We start from the raw sequence: 13,412 nt of genomic DNA on the forward strand, positions 1-13,412 counted from the left end.
ATTAATATATCATTCTTGTACACAGTTTGTACTTGTTATTATAAGAAAACGCGCACAAATAAAAAAGTGAAACTTTGCAAAGTTTAGTTTAATTACGCGTTAATTGAATTAATGCTTTTTGTAATCGGAATATATAAATGTTGACAATTTACAGTCAATTTATATACTTTGTATATTATTGTTTTGTTCATGTTTTATCATTGTTACATTTTTCATTTTTATTAGTGTATTAATATTCATACCAATTATTTACTGCCGATGTCAATTACTTGCCTTTATTATAGTTAAATAGCGTATAGTTTTTATACCGTGTGTGTTGAAATGATATTAATTGAATAATTGAAGAAAATTGAATGACTTTATCTAATTTATGTATGCAAATTACTAATAATATTTTTTTGATGTATTTGAGAGATCGTCAAGATAAGAAAAATATTTATAATTATAATCGCAATATATGCGTATAAAGTTTTATCTAAATTTTGTAAAAGTATTCGTTTTTTTGTTTCTCTCTTTAATTTTATATTATTATATCTGGTAGTGAGATTGTTGAAATATAACGCAATTTCTCAAGAATTAACACGTTGCCTTTGCGAGTCATTAAATCAGATGCAAATGAATTTCGCGATTGCGCGCGTCTCTTTTTGGAACACACATACACATATATCACACGTATGTTCAATGAGTACATCTTATTCGAGGCGCGTAATTAGGGAGAGCAACTCTACACATGGATGTGTCGTGGTTTTTCAGTGAGATCTAAGTGGTCGAGTCACACTCGTCCTATGCTGACTATACGTGCACCATCATACTTTTAATACTTGTCAAAGCAAACAAACGCCCGCTTCATACTTTTTTACCGCGATTTGGTAGACATACGATACATAAGAGTACTTGCATCTGTCGAGCCGAATGTACGCTACGAAAATCTTCCCACGTAACGATATTTTTTGTTAAATATCTTTCTCTTTTCTCATATTGGAAAGATCATTCCCGATTTTCGCAGTGACCAACTCAATTATACCAACAATGATCGGTCTGATCTAATGAATAATTCTATACGTGATTTAAGAGTAATACGAATGAAAATTTTATACACTCCTGTGTTTAAACAAAAAAGTGTTTTGTTAAAATATTAAAATAAACGTTTGCACAATTATCATTATTGGGAACAAATCAACAAATAGATTGATATAGACGATCATGGGAGCGATAAGTCGACTTGATCGAAATACGAAAAAGTCATCAGATAAATCTTGTGATGAACTATCAGGAGTGTCTCGCATCTGGTGATGTGATTACTGTGTATCCGTGAAGTTTCGGCGCTCAGAGGTCTTTGTTTCGATCTTATCAGTCTGCTCAAACCATTACTTTGAATTAGCGATTAATCATTTGCGAAAACGCTTCTCTCTAATTTCCTAGATTGACGAAGATTGGTGCTCTTTGAATTTTTCTGATAAAACTTCAGATTGTCATCGATTTATCTTTTAATTAATTTTCATTACACTTATCGTATTTATTTAAATATATATACACTTTATATAAATACTTCTTAATATAGCGTTATGTGTATCGATTGTAATATTTTTAATGATGTCATTTATTATGATTCGAGATATCTATTAAGTAATTTTTTTTGATAATTTTTTGATCATTGATATATACTTTTCTTTCCGCGACAAGTAAAAATACGATTCTTTTGTGCTTTTTTGCAGATGGAAAAAATCGAGAGTAGGCACGTGCTATACCGGAATAGGTGCGAAAGAAGGCGGGGTAGGTGAATCGGCAACGCTTTGTAAACTCTTGCCCTGACGAAGCCCAGAACACCTTCTGCGGTCGACGATGCACGGAGAGCAAAAGATAAAGAGAGAGAAAGAGGGATATAAACACTTCCATGGTACCGTAAGAACTTAGCTATTTTCGGTAGCCAGGAAAGGAGAAATCATTTCCTCACATGTGAAAACGAATTTCCGCGATATATATTTCTATATATATATATAAGCTGATTTCCAAACACTCATTGCATTATAATCAAAATCATAGTTTGCGCAAATATTTTATTAATTGATCTGTCACTTAAAACAACTACAAAGTGTCTTTCAACAATTTGGTACACAAAATCTATAATCTTTGCGGTAAATTTAAAGACAATTTTTGTTTATTTTTTTTTATTTCAATAGAATATCAATATTTTTATAAAAAGCTAAAGCTAGCGCCTTTTTGAGTAAAATTTTTAGTCATTGAGCAATAATTAAGCAGCAAAATTGTATTGTTTGCTCCAATTTGAGCGGGTTTTATTTTACTGACAATTCAATTTGAAATACAATTATATGAAAGGAGCGATTTTGTTCAAAGTACATAAAAATTTAGCTAAATACAGACCTGAAAATAATTTTGTGTTAGATCATTAAAATAATTGGATACATATCCTTAAGCATGATGAGCACTATGTTGTAAAAAGTTTTGATATTCTAACAATGAGCTTGAGCATTTTACATAATTATTTTTATGTTTTCTTAAATATCTCTATAAATTGTCTCCAACAAAATTATTTTTAAATTTATACTTAACTAAATAAATTTTTTAATATTTTGGCAAAAAAAAAACCATTCTTTCTATTTACCTAAATAGTGACGACTTTTCGTACGCTACTGTGAAGTCGGGCGTAATAATTTAACAGAAGTTTCGCAAATAATTCTTACTGTGAAATCGAGCGTACAAAGAATTGTTTTGAGATAGAATGCTTGACAAGGAACGCCGACGTCGGAAAGCTAAGGGTTAATACTCTGGCACGTCGAACATGCAAGAAAGAGAAAGAGAGAGACATATTCGGAATATTTACTGCCGTATTTTCTTACACACAACAGACTGTTCTGTCTTCATATCTGAATATTAATTTTGATTTTATCAAATCAGAATTTAATTGATTAAAGTCTTACATATAATATTAAGTAATAAGTCTAATTAATCCTCCTTGCTTAACGCGCCATTTCCGAAATGTAATTTATAATTTATTGGAAAAATTCTTAAAAATGTTGACACTTTACATCAGTTTTGTATCAATAAAGATAATATAAACTCTGATAAACGTTGTAATATATTAGTTTGATCAATACAACTGTGATAATTCAGGTGCAGTATAAGGTAAATGTCTCAATAACTGAATGTATCCAGTGATTAAAGAAATCAACAATATATTTGTAATTATTTAAGATACTTGTCAATAACAGCAAGAGAATGACAAATTAAAAAGAAGAATATTAACGAAAAAGTGAAATATTTCGTATCAAAATAAATAATAAGAACATATGAGATTGCAAATTATTGCGAAAAAAATATTTATTTCAAGTTTTATAGTCATATTTTCATCTTCCCCCCTACTCATTTTGAACAAGACATGTGTCTATATCTTTATTTTTGTAGAATACTATATTTACTTTAAATGTAGTGTGTATTTTATAATTGCAACAAACTGAAAATTATATTTAAAAAACTTGTTTTATTACAGCTTCAGTTACTAATATAATTGATATGGTGTAATGTATTAATGAAATTTCACTTAAATGTTTTTTTTTAGATTTATATGAAAGTATTTTTCAGTTACTGACGAAATAAAGTTTTACGTAGATACTAATTCTTTTTGTAATGCCATTAATTAACAATCAATAACGAAACTAATTACACTTTCTTATTAGTTCAATCATTGAGACATTTATCTTATATTGCGGAATCGTTCAACTTGTCACTAGAGCACCGTGGTTTAATAGTTGGATGTAGAAAGAATTGTAGGATCGAATAACAAAATACGAAGGTTCGTCAGCGTTAGAAGAGCCAGCTGAAATGTTTACAGAGCGAAGCAACAGCAAGGCTCAATTATTAACATTCTCGAAGTCTCGTGGACGTGCACGCTCGCATATGATATAATGCCACTCATTTTAATAAACAAACGGCTCGTCAATCGCCTTGGTAATATCGATCCCGAAGTTTGTGAACACTCGCGTACAATACACAAAATCGACAATGTTATCTTCGACTGGGTCGTCGAATCGTTGTTTAGGTACGATAGACATTGATGGACACCGATGCTATTAAAGACAATCGTAAATATTTAGTCTCAGAAGAATTAAAGTTCTTGATATCAAAAATTATTTACGCTAATACTATAATACGCTAATACTATAGTATGCTAAATAATTTAACATTTAGTTAACTGAACGGGTAAAGTGGTATGTAATTCCAAAATTTTTAGGATAGTAAAGTCGATGATAATTAAATTAAATAATTAAATATTTTAGTTAATTAAATCTGGAAATATATTATTGTACGCGAATTTACTTTATAAATGAAGAATATGGAATTGTTAGCAAAAATACGTGCTTTTGAGCGATAGTATATAATTGTTCTATAGAACAGTTTTTTTTTTGAAAATTGAATAAATTATAAAAACAATTTTTATATGATATGGTGAGGGTAATCGTATACAACAATAATAAATTTAAAGATTGGCAAGTGAGCGAAATTAATTAAGCTGTGGGCAGTACATATGTATATAAAGATGCTATCTCTAACCGTCGTGCTGTAGAGATAAATAGATACTAATAGTTTCTCCTCTGGATGTATTAGCTACATGTAAAGTATCAGACACGTTATATGGGACCCAGTACTGGCGCCAGGGTAACTACGAAATTCGAAACCAAGCGCTCTGCACAATGAGTTCTCCGTCTATAATAGGCCAGTTGAGTAGAAGGAAAAGGTAGAGAAGGAGAACTTCTCACGGCTTCTTCTTTTGAGAAGTGCAGGATATGTTATTATACGTATACCATATGTATTATATATATATATATATATATACACACACACACACACACACACACACACACAGAGTAGAGTAGTAACTCTGTCCATCTATGCATAATATCTTCGCTATTTTTAGAGATATATAATATTATAAATAGAGAGTCGAAAGTTTCGAACAGTCTTCATTTTCATGAATATTTTTAATTTTCGGAACTTTCTTCTTTGATGGCCTGTCTAGTCAAAACTTACATAGCTGTAAGAAGAAAGTTTTTAAAATTAAATTAAGAATAAAAGTACAAAATATTTCATAAGCTAGATTTTTCGATATTTCTATTAGATTAAATATATTTATTTGTTTTAATATGTAATTTACGCGAAAAAATTATGAAATTTTCCCTTTTTCTATAAAAATTTAATGAGAAAATGAGTCGTTCGTAAGTTTTTATACAAGTAAGAAGTTTTATGACATAATGTCAGATACATTTCATATTTCCGATTTTATTTAATACTCATTTATATTTGTATATGTATTATTATTTTCACACATTATAATAGATTCTTTATATTTGAGAAAATAATTTATTAGAAAGACAAAAAATAAAATATTACATTTTATTATGGTACATTTATTGCTGGTGACATTTTATACATTTCGATAACGGTACTTTATACAAAACTTTACAAAGATTCTTAATTCTAATTAACGACATGTTATTCAATCAAACATCGTAATCTTAATTATAACTTAATCGTTATTATTAACTTACGAAAAAAGATTCATCGACAAATATTATAATATTCTTTGGCTCCAAGTATGAATACCAATTATCATAAAAGGAACAAAACTGTATGTACAGTACACAACAATCATAAACGCATACTATGTACAAAATAATTTCATCCTTTTTACACCGAATAATTATATCATTTTTCCAGGCGCGACTTGTCAACATTTTTCTCGAAATTCAGGACATTTTTTTTATAAAACAGTTTCTCAACGAAATTATATATTAAATTTTGAATTTTTTTATAATTCTACGAAACAATTGAAAATGATTGAAAGACGCATCGTTAAATCGTGGACCACACTTTCTTTTCGACGCGACGGTAAATAATAATGTCACGCGCAAAAAGGAACGATCGTTTCGAGCAATATTTTGTGAAATATCGCGGATATGTTTTGACAGTGATGTCTCCGGTGTATTTTATTGCATCTGGTTGGTCGGTGATTCTTGCTTCAATTCGAGGGCCCACATGTGCTGCGGCCAACCCGTCCGTCCTTTGCTCTTCGTCGGTTCTTCATGGCTGAGATTCGAGGCAGATTGCAAACACGATTCATTCTGTGAAGAAATAAAAGTACTCGATGACATATGTCCCCATCAAAAATTAATCTTGTCCGTATAACTAATGTAACTCTAAAATCTGAAATGCTTTTTTTCATTTCGTCTTTAATTTAATAGACGTAAAACCTTCAGATATGGAGAATTGTCTGACAAATTTATTTAAGAGACGAAGAGTATGGGCCACAAGTAAGAATTATTAGTGATCTTTATTGAAGAGAGAAAATTCTACGTGGGCGGTAATCCCACGATCGCAGAAAATGAAGAAAGCCACAAAATACGGGTTTAAGGAAAGCAAATTGTTTCCGAACTTTAGAATTAGAAGAGAATTAGAGGGAAAATTGACTCAAATTTTCTTTGTTTTCCTGTAATAATACTTTCTAGTTCTCTAAAGACAATGACCTTTCGACGGAAATTCTAAGACCCATTATTAGAATAAAACTGAATTCGAATAATGTTTTAATGTTTTATACAAAGAATTTTTGAAGTAATCACTGTAATCAGTTGTATTTGTAAGTAAGGTCATTAATTGCAACAGCTTTTTACGATTTGTTTGGATTGAATCGTTTCTTAATGTGTTTGTTATGTTAATTAACTTATTAAGCAAATTTCAACAAAATTGTTTTTTCGTGATCTTTAGTTTTATCAGGGTTTATATGAAATATATAGTAAGATTATATGATATTGATAATTTTTAACAAATCGTGATGGTTTTGAAGATCGAGTTCTCAGGCCAATGTACGAATGTAATTATAGAGGTGAATGTTTATGTTGGAGCGCGATACTTATAAAACCGTTTTGAGTGATTTAAGAAAATCTGTCTACAAGACACGAAATAATTTATCCTGAAGACCTTTCAAACCCGCGATCAAAAGCCGTAAGCAACCTCGAGTAGCTCTTGAAATTCTTTAGAACTTTTCGGAAGAATAAAAAATCTCAAGAATGTATGGAAATGAATGAAGAACGAGAAGCAGAAAAAGCGAAGATAGATAAACAGAAATATGTTAGCATTGTCTTGTTAGTATATGTTTCTAATAAGAACTGTTAATGTTAAAAGTTGCTATTAAGCGTAAAACTTTATTTTTTATTTTGCTATTTTCATATAAAATTATTAATTAATTTACGTGGCTATTATTTAAAAAATAATTGTCGTCAATTTATGAACTTCATTTTTCATTTTTTTAAATGTAAACACATTCCGCGAAACCTTTCTTTTTTTTAATTTATTCTGTTTTTTTAGATAGCAGAATAATCTCTCTCTCTCTCTCTCTCTCTCTCTCTCTCTCTCTCTCTCTCTGTAATCCTCATTTTTTGTTTTATCGTAAATAAATTATACAGACTATTCTATATATACCGTAACATTATATCAATAAATATCATGAGATTACAGCTGCAATTGTATAATGTAATTGTATAATTAATAATAGTTTTTAATAGTAGTAGTATATTTATCAATTCTGTTAGAATTACAATTATTTTACATTACCACAATATTAGTCAGACAAAGAAAAGAACTAAAAAAACATATATATAAAATTTTAAACTATCCTATAATTTAATTTACTCTATCACTTTTTAAATTGTACACGGACACATATGCCCTATTTCATAACACATTATATATTAGTTTAATCTGTTTGAACTTCTGTTTCCTTTACAATCTCATGTTTTATTTTCATACTTTCATTCATGGAAAGAACAATTTTTGGCGAAATATCTAAAAATTTAGCTAATAATATAGATACAGATTTGAAAATAATTTTGTTGGATCGTTAAATTAATTACGTGAGAAACTCAAGCATGATAAGTAATATTGCAAGAAGTTTTGACATTCTAGCAACCAGCTTGAGCATTCTACATAATTATTTTAAAAGTCCAACAAAATTATTTTTAAATTTGCATTTAGCTAAATCAATACACGGAGAGAATTTTCTTTTAAAATTTACCTTGAAAATATGGTAGATGTGATACAATATTAAAAATAATATTAAAAAAATGTTTACCATGCACTTCAGTAAAATTGATCAAACTTATTTTATACTTTATTGTAGTTTTATTAATGAATGAGAGAGATTTATATTAAAATTCTTCGAAATACGATGTTGTCTCACGACTGTCATATTTTCAGGATAAATTCTAAGAAAAAATTCTTTCCGCGTAGATACTCGAGTAAAACCGTTCTTTCTATATACGCATTCTCGCAACGCATCTCTTATCCCTCCTCTCTTACCTCATGCTTTCCTTAAATAATTACTAAATTACTAAATTAGTTATTTACTTGATTAGGTTGAGTCGCTTTATTCCTTCTACCACTCGAAAGGATTTCCGCGCGAAAGGTCTGAGGTTCTTCTCCTTCGTCACTTTCCAATACCGCCATCAAATATCCAATGTAGGATGCGGCTAATCTTAAAGTTTTGATCTTTGATAATTTTGTATCCGAGGGCACGTTAGGAATGCATTCCCTGAGGTCAGAAAAAGCATTATTGATGGATTGAGTTCTTCGTCTCTCCTTCTTGTTCGCAGTGTTTCGTCTCTTCGGTCTGGGTGCAACACCACTCTCGCGAATACCCTGATGAAGATGCTGAAGAGTACCGCCGACAACCTGCTGGCTTATCTGAGCGCTCACAAACTCATGCTCACGTCGATGACTAGGTTGATGCTGATGATGATGATGGTGATGGTGTGAATGATGGTGGAGTGACGTTTCCTGTTGCCCTTGGAGGTATGGTAAGTTAGTGTAATGCTGACCGGCCGAAGGATGCACGTATTGCTGCAGAGGTGAGTAACTTGATTCCTGAACGCCAATCTCTTCAATAAGGGGTGGTGTTGATGCGGTAGGACTGCCGGCTCCTGAACTACCGCCCGAAATACCGGAATCCGCGCCTCCCCAGTATTGACTGTCAGTATCGGGAACCGAGCCAAGAGGCCCTGTGTAAAAATTCGATGCATATCGCATTTTTATGTGATCTATAGATGCGCGTTGGTGAAATTGCATTTTAAATAATTCTTGAAAATTGTTCGCGTAATAACAATATCCTATGTCCTATACATAGAGAAAACGATTTTGCTATAGAAACATTTAATTAGATACAGATTTGAAAATAAGTTTGTTCATCATCAATATAATAAAATACAGTTAAATGCTTAAATTGATTATTATAATGTCAAATCTTTTTGCAGTATTGCATCATATTTCATGAAATTTCCACATTATTATTTTGATGGTTCAACAAAATTATTTCCAGATCTAGCTAAATTTTTAGATACTTTAGCAAAATCGTTCTTTTTGTGTACGATTTTTTATAAAAACTTTTTTTGTGAAATAATTTTTCGGAACTCGAAGTATAATAATTCTCAGAAGCCTTTGAGTTCTAGGAATATAATAAAATATAAGGATATTAAAAAAATATGTGGTCTCTCTCTAGTCTACACAATATATTCTGTGTTAAAGAATTTAGTAATACTTTTAAAAATAATTTAATATATTCTATATTTTTTAAAATAATTAAAATACGTGAAATTTAAATTTAATTCTTTGAAATATTTTGCAATTGTCGGATTTTCGTATTATTTTATGAAAAAATGATACTATTACAGTAGCATCGTAATTTAAAATATAATAAATCTTTGCTCTTGTTTATCAGAATAATTATATATTTATGTTTGTTTTTTGTAATGCTTTTTGTTAATACGTTATAAGTAAGTCGAAAGTGATCAAAACAAATTTTTATTAACTGTTTGCATAATAGTTTTTTAAAATGAAATATTTATGCAAAACGTTGCGTTAATGACAGATATTGAATTGTTAAACAAATCATATGCGTAAGATATTTTTAAGACAAAAATACATTTGCATAAAAAAACTCGTATACAATGTTTATTCATAAACTATTGCATTTTGAAATTAAATGCTTAATCTTTTATTAAGTGCTATTACATTTGCATGTGTTATGCTGTTTGATAGTGTTACTGCTTCTTTCGTACGCCATCAGTTGGCTATAATGATAGGTGTTGCTTGAACATGAATTAATAGCGACGAATTAATGATAAGAAATGCAAAAATAACGTCAACCTCCGCGTGCAGACAGGAAAATCGAGTTTTATCTTCATGGAATTTTTCCATTCTTTAACTTACGTAAATAGATTATCTCATTTAGGCACGTATATTATTATGCATAACAAATAATAAAATACGATGCAATGTATAGAATGATAAACATTGGTATACACTAAGAAAATATGACGACACATATTACAGCGAATCTAAAATCTAAATTTCTAAATTTAGCTCGCACGCAAAGTTAACGAAAATTTTGTAGTTTGAGAAGTTCCTTACTCCAATGTAAGACGCGTTTCCTTACATTTCTGTCTTACTAAATTTTTTTGTTTTACATTTAATTTTTCTCTATGTTTATAAAACAAAATGGAAAAATTAGATGTATCTATTTAAATTTTCCTATTTTAGGAATCATGCCTATAAGATAAGCGTGAAATTACTATTTATTAATTTTGAAAAAAAATCATAGAAGAATGCGCTTTTCTATCCAAATTGATCTTTTGGTGTAACTAATTTTATTTAAAAAAATAAGAAGGAATATATTCACTCACCGTAGGGAAGTTGAGTGACATAATTATATGGTTGATGCCATTGCGGATAATACTCTGTTTGTGCCTCGTATCCGCTAAGCATGTTGTCCGATATTATCACCGTCAGGTTCTTTTAATTTGTCACAACTTGTACTAACTTCACAAAACGTTCACCTCGAATTCTAAACTTAAACTCGTTGTCTCTCTCGATCAATTATTATATATTTTACTTTAAAGCTTAATTATTTTATTATGGTGGGATTACTATATCTTGTTATATTTTTCAATCTTTGTGACTCGTCAACGAAAAGCTGTCGTCTAATTGTTACGTTTTATCATTTCTGTTCATTATATCTTCTTATATCTTTCAAATATGAAGATCTCTCCAACTCGAACTTCATTTGAACAGAATGAAATGTACCGGTGCGATTCGATTATTTTGTATTATTTTACACAGATTATTTTATCTTTTGACGATGGTCTCTTGCACTTGGATCTCGTTCCACGAAAATGATCGTTGATGTATATGTCCTATTATTTCCTTATCTTTTGTTATCAATTTTGTCCTCTTTGCGGTACACCTCTTCTTCAATTTGCGTCCGAATATTGTGTTGTGCGAGGCAACACTTTCTGCGCAAACCCGACGTAAGCTGAAGTCGCTATATATTTGCGCTCGGTCTCGTTGTCGAAAAGCGCGATGCAGTTCCGGATGTGCAGTCAAAGGGATACTGAGAAAACGGAATTCGGTGCGGTACCGATCTGCTGCCCCCTTGCATAGTCTTCCCGGCCCCAGTTGTTTCGCTGTCGGTGGTAGTAGCCGCGAGTCCGGGTGGGTGTACCCGCAGAGACCTGTCGTGATCCGACCCCGTCAAAACGGGCGGAGCTCGGTTTGGTCTACGCCCCTGAGAGGAACCCAGGATTCAATTAGTAAATTGAAGGAGCTCGCCGTCGACGAACGGCGAAGTGGGGTATGATTTAGGGTATGACGTTCCTCGGTAAAGGCATCCTCCCTCTGCCACCGCCGCCGCCGCCGCCGCGACGTATCGCCATCGTCGTCGTGCTCGTCTCTTTTTGCCAATCAACTACAACGAACGCGAATGCTCCGACTGCCGGTTCTTCATGGTGTAATAATATATTAGCCGCGAGAGATATCGGTGCGATATAGTGTGAAGCTGCGACGCAAATTAGACGACACTCGCGTAGTGCAAAGAAAAGAGAGGAAAATTCCCTCCAAAGAAAACGAAAAATATTGTCAGATATCCTTCTACCTTGTGGTGTGGACATCTTTTGAATTTAATATTTTCCGTAATTAAATGTTCTCTGGGAGAACCTTGATGATTAAGAGAGAGAGAGAAAGAGAGAGAGAATTTTTTTCCTATATCAAAAAAAGAAGCATTTTTTATTGTAGTGACAACTATACAATTTTACAAGTTTTATTGTACATACAATATGCAAAATTAATGTACATAGTTGAATAAACTATTTTGTAGTTATTGCAATTAAAGCTAAATGATTACGAGAATTAATTATTATCAGTAGTTATTCGGTTCTTTATAGTGCAATAATTATATAAAATAGTTTATTCTATCTATATTAATTCGACATATATATAAAACTTATATTGGGTAAAGTTGTGAAAATCGTTATCGGGGCTTCTAAAAGATTACACTACCTGGCTTAAAAATTCAATTATTGTACTTACATACTTTCTTATAGGTTACTTAAGAACTATATGGTACTACAACGCTGCTGCGTTACACTCGTGACATGAAGCGCAATAGGAGTGTTGTTATTTATACAAATAAAAAAATCGTGATAGTGTTGCTTTTTAACGTATTTCATAGTAGAAAATTACAGAAAATATTAGTCAAATAGTTTAAGTCTTGATTATTTGTTGTGATTAGAATATTATTAAAATTAAATTAATAGGGTTAAAGTTTGCTTTACGCGCGCGTGTTTTTGTTTATAGGTTAAATAAATAAAAATTTACAAAATGCTCTAGTTTCCTAAATCGCACGTTATCTAATATTTTTACATTTTCTACATTTTTATTTCATTTATTATTATTTAAAAATGTATGTTATAAACCAACGAACGTGTTTATTTTGTCTTACATAGAAACTCCTTGGATTACTTCCTGAAACTATACGTGTGTAATTAATAAACATTTTTTTCTAGTTTTTTATTTATATCTAAACTCCTTCAATTAATTTATATCCATTAATTTTGTATTTGTTTAGAACATTAGAATATAAACATGCAATTTTTGATTTTTTTTCTGAAAGGAAAGACTTTCACGATATTCTATTTTCATCTGCAGTGTTCTAAAAATTTCGATTAATATTGTTATGATGTTTTCATATCTATTTGTTCCCAATATGTAAATTTTGTGACAGGCGTTAAATGTTGTTTAATAATTACATCGGATCTTCGTGTAATAAGTAAAAAAAATGAAATGATGTATCAACCTACTTTTACGATGACACGCTTCCTTCTCCAGATGACGGAGCGACACGAACAAACATATAATAGCTGCCAGTGTATATATCGACCCTTTGAGAAAAAAAATGCTTCCCTTCGTTTTCTCGTGTTAAAAACGAAACACCGGCAACATCCGAGGTCAAAGGGACTTTGTCGGGAAAACGGTAGCGCGATGAAGTCTCGCGGGACTTTCCTTCATCCCTTACA

The 13,412-nt window shown here is 30.9% G+C and overlaps 1 protein-coding gene across 1 annotated transcript; it reads right to left on the reverse strand.

Annotated features, from left to right (window-relative positions):
- Positions 1 to 5,833: 5,833 nt before the first annotated feature.
- Hand (heart- and neural crest derivatives-expressed protein) lies at positions 5,834 to 11,474 on the reverse strand. The gene is made up of 3 exons (XM_018503670.1): positions 10,746 to 11,474; positions 8,416 to 9,065; positions 5,834 to 6,137 (listed from the first exon to the last, which is right to left on the reverse strand). Exons 1-3 carry the CDS (start codon positions 10,825 to 10,827, stop codon positions 6,003 to 6,005), a joined length of 867 nt encoding a protein of 288 aa, XP_018359172.1. The 5' UTR covers positions 10,828 to 11,474; the 3' UTR covers positions 5,834 to 6,002.
- Between the last annotated feature and the right edge of the window lie 1,938 nt (positions 11,475 to 13,412).

This window comes from Trachymyrmex cornetzi, unplaced genomic scaffold (genome assembly GCF_001594075.2).
Source record: "Trachymyrmex cornetzi isolate Tcor2-1 unplaced genomic scaffold, Tcor1.1 scaffold16, whole genome shotgun sequence".
NCBI lineage: Eukaryota > Metazoa > Arthropoda > Insecta > Hymenoptera > Formicidae > Trachymyrmex > Trachymyrmex cornetzi.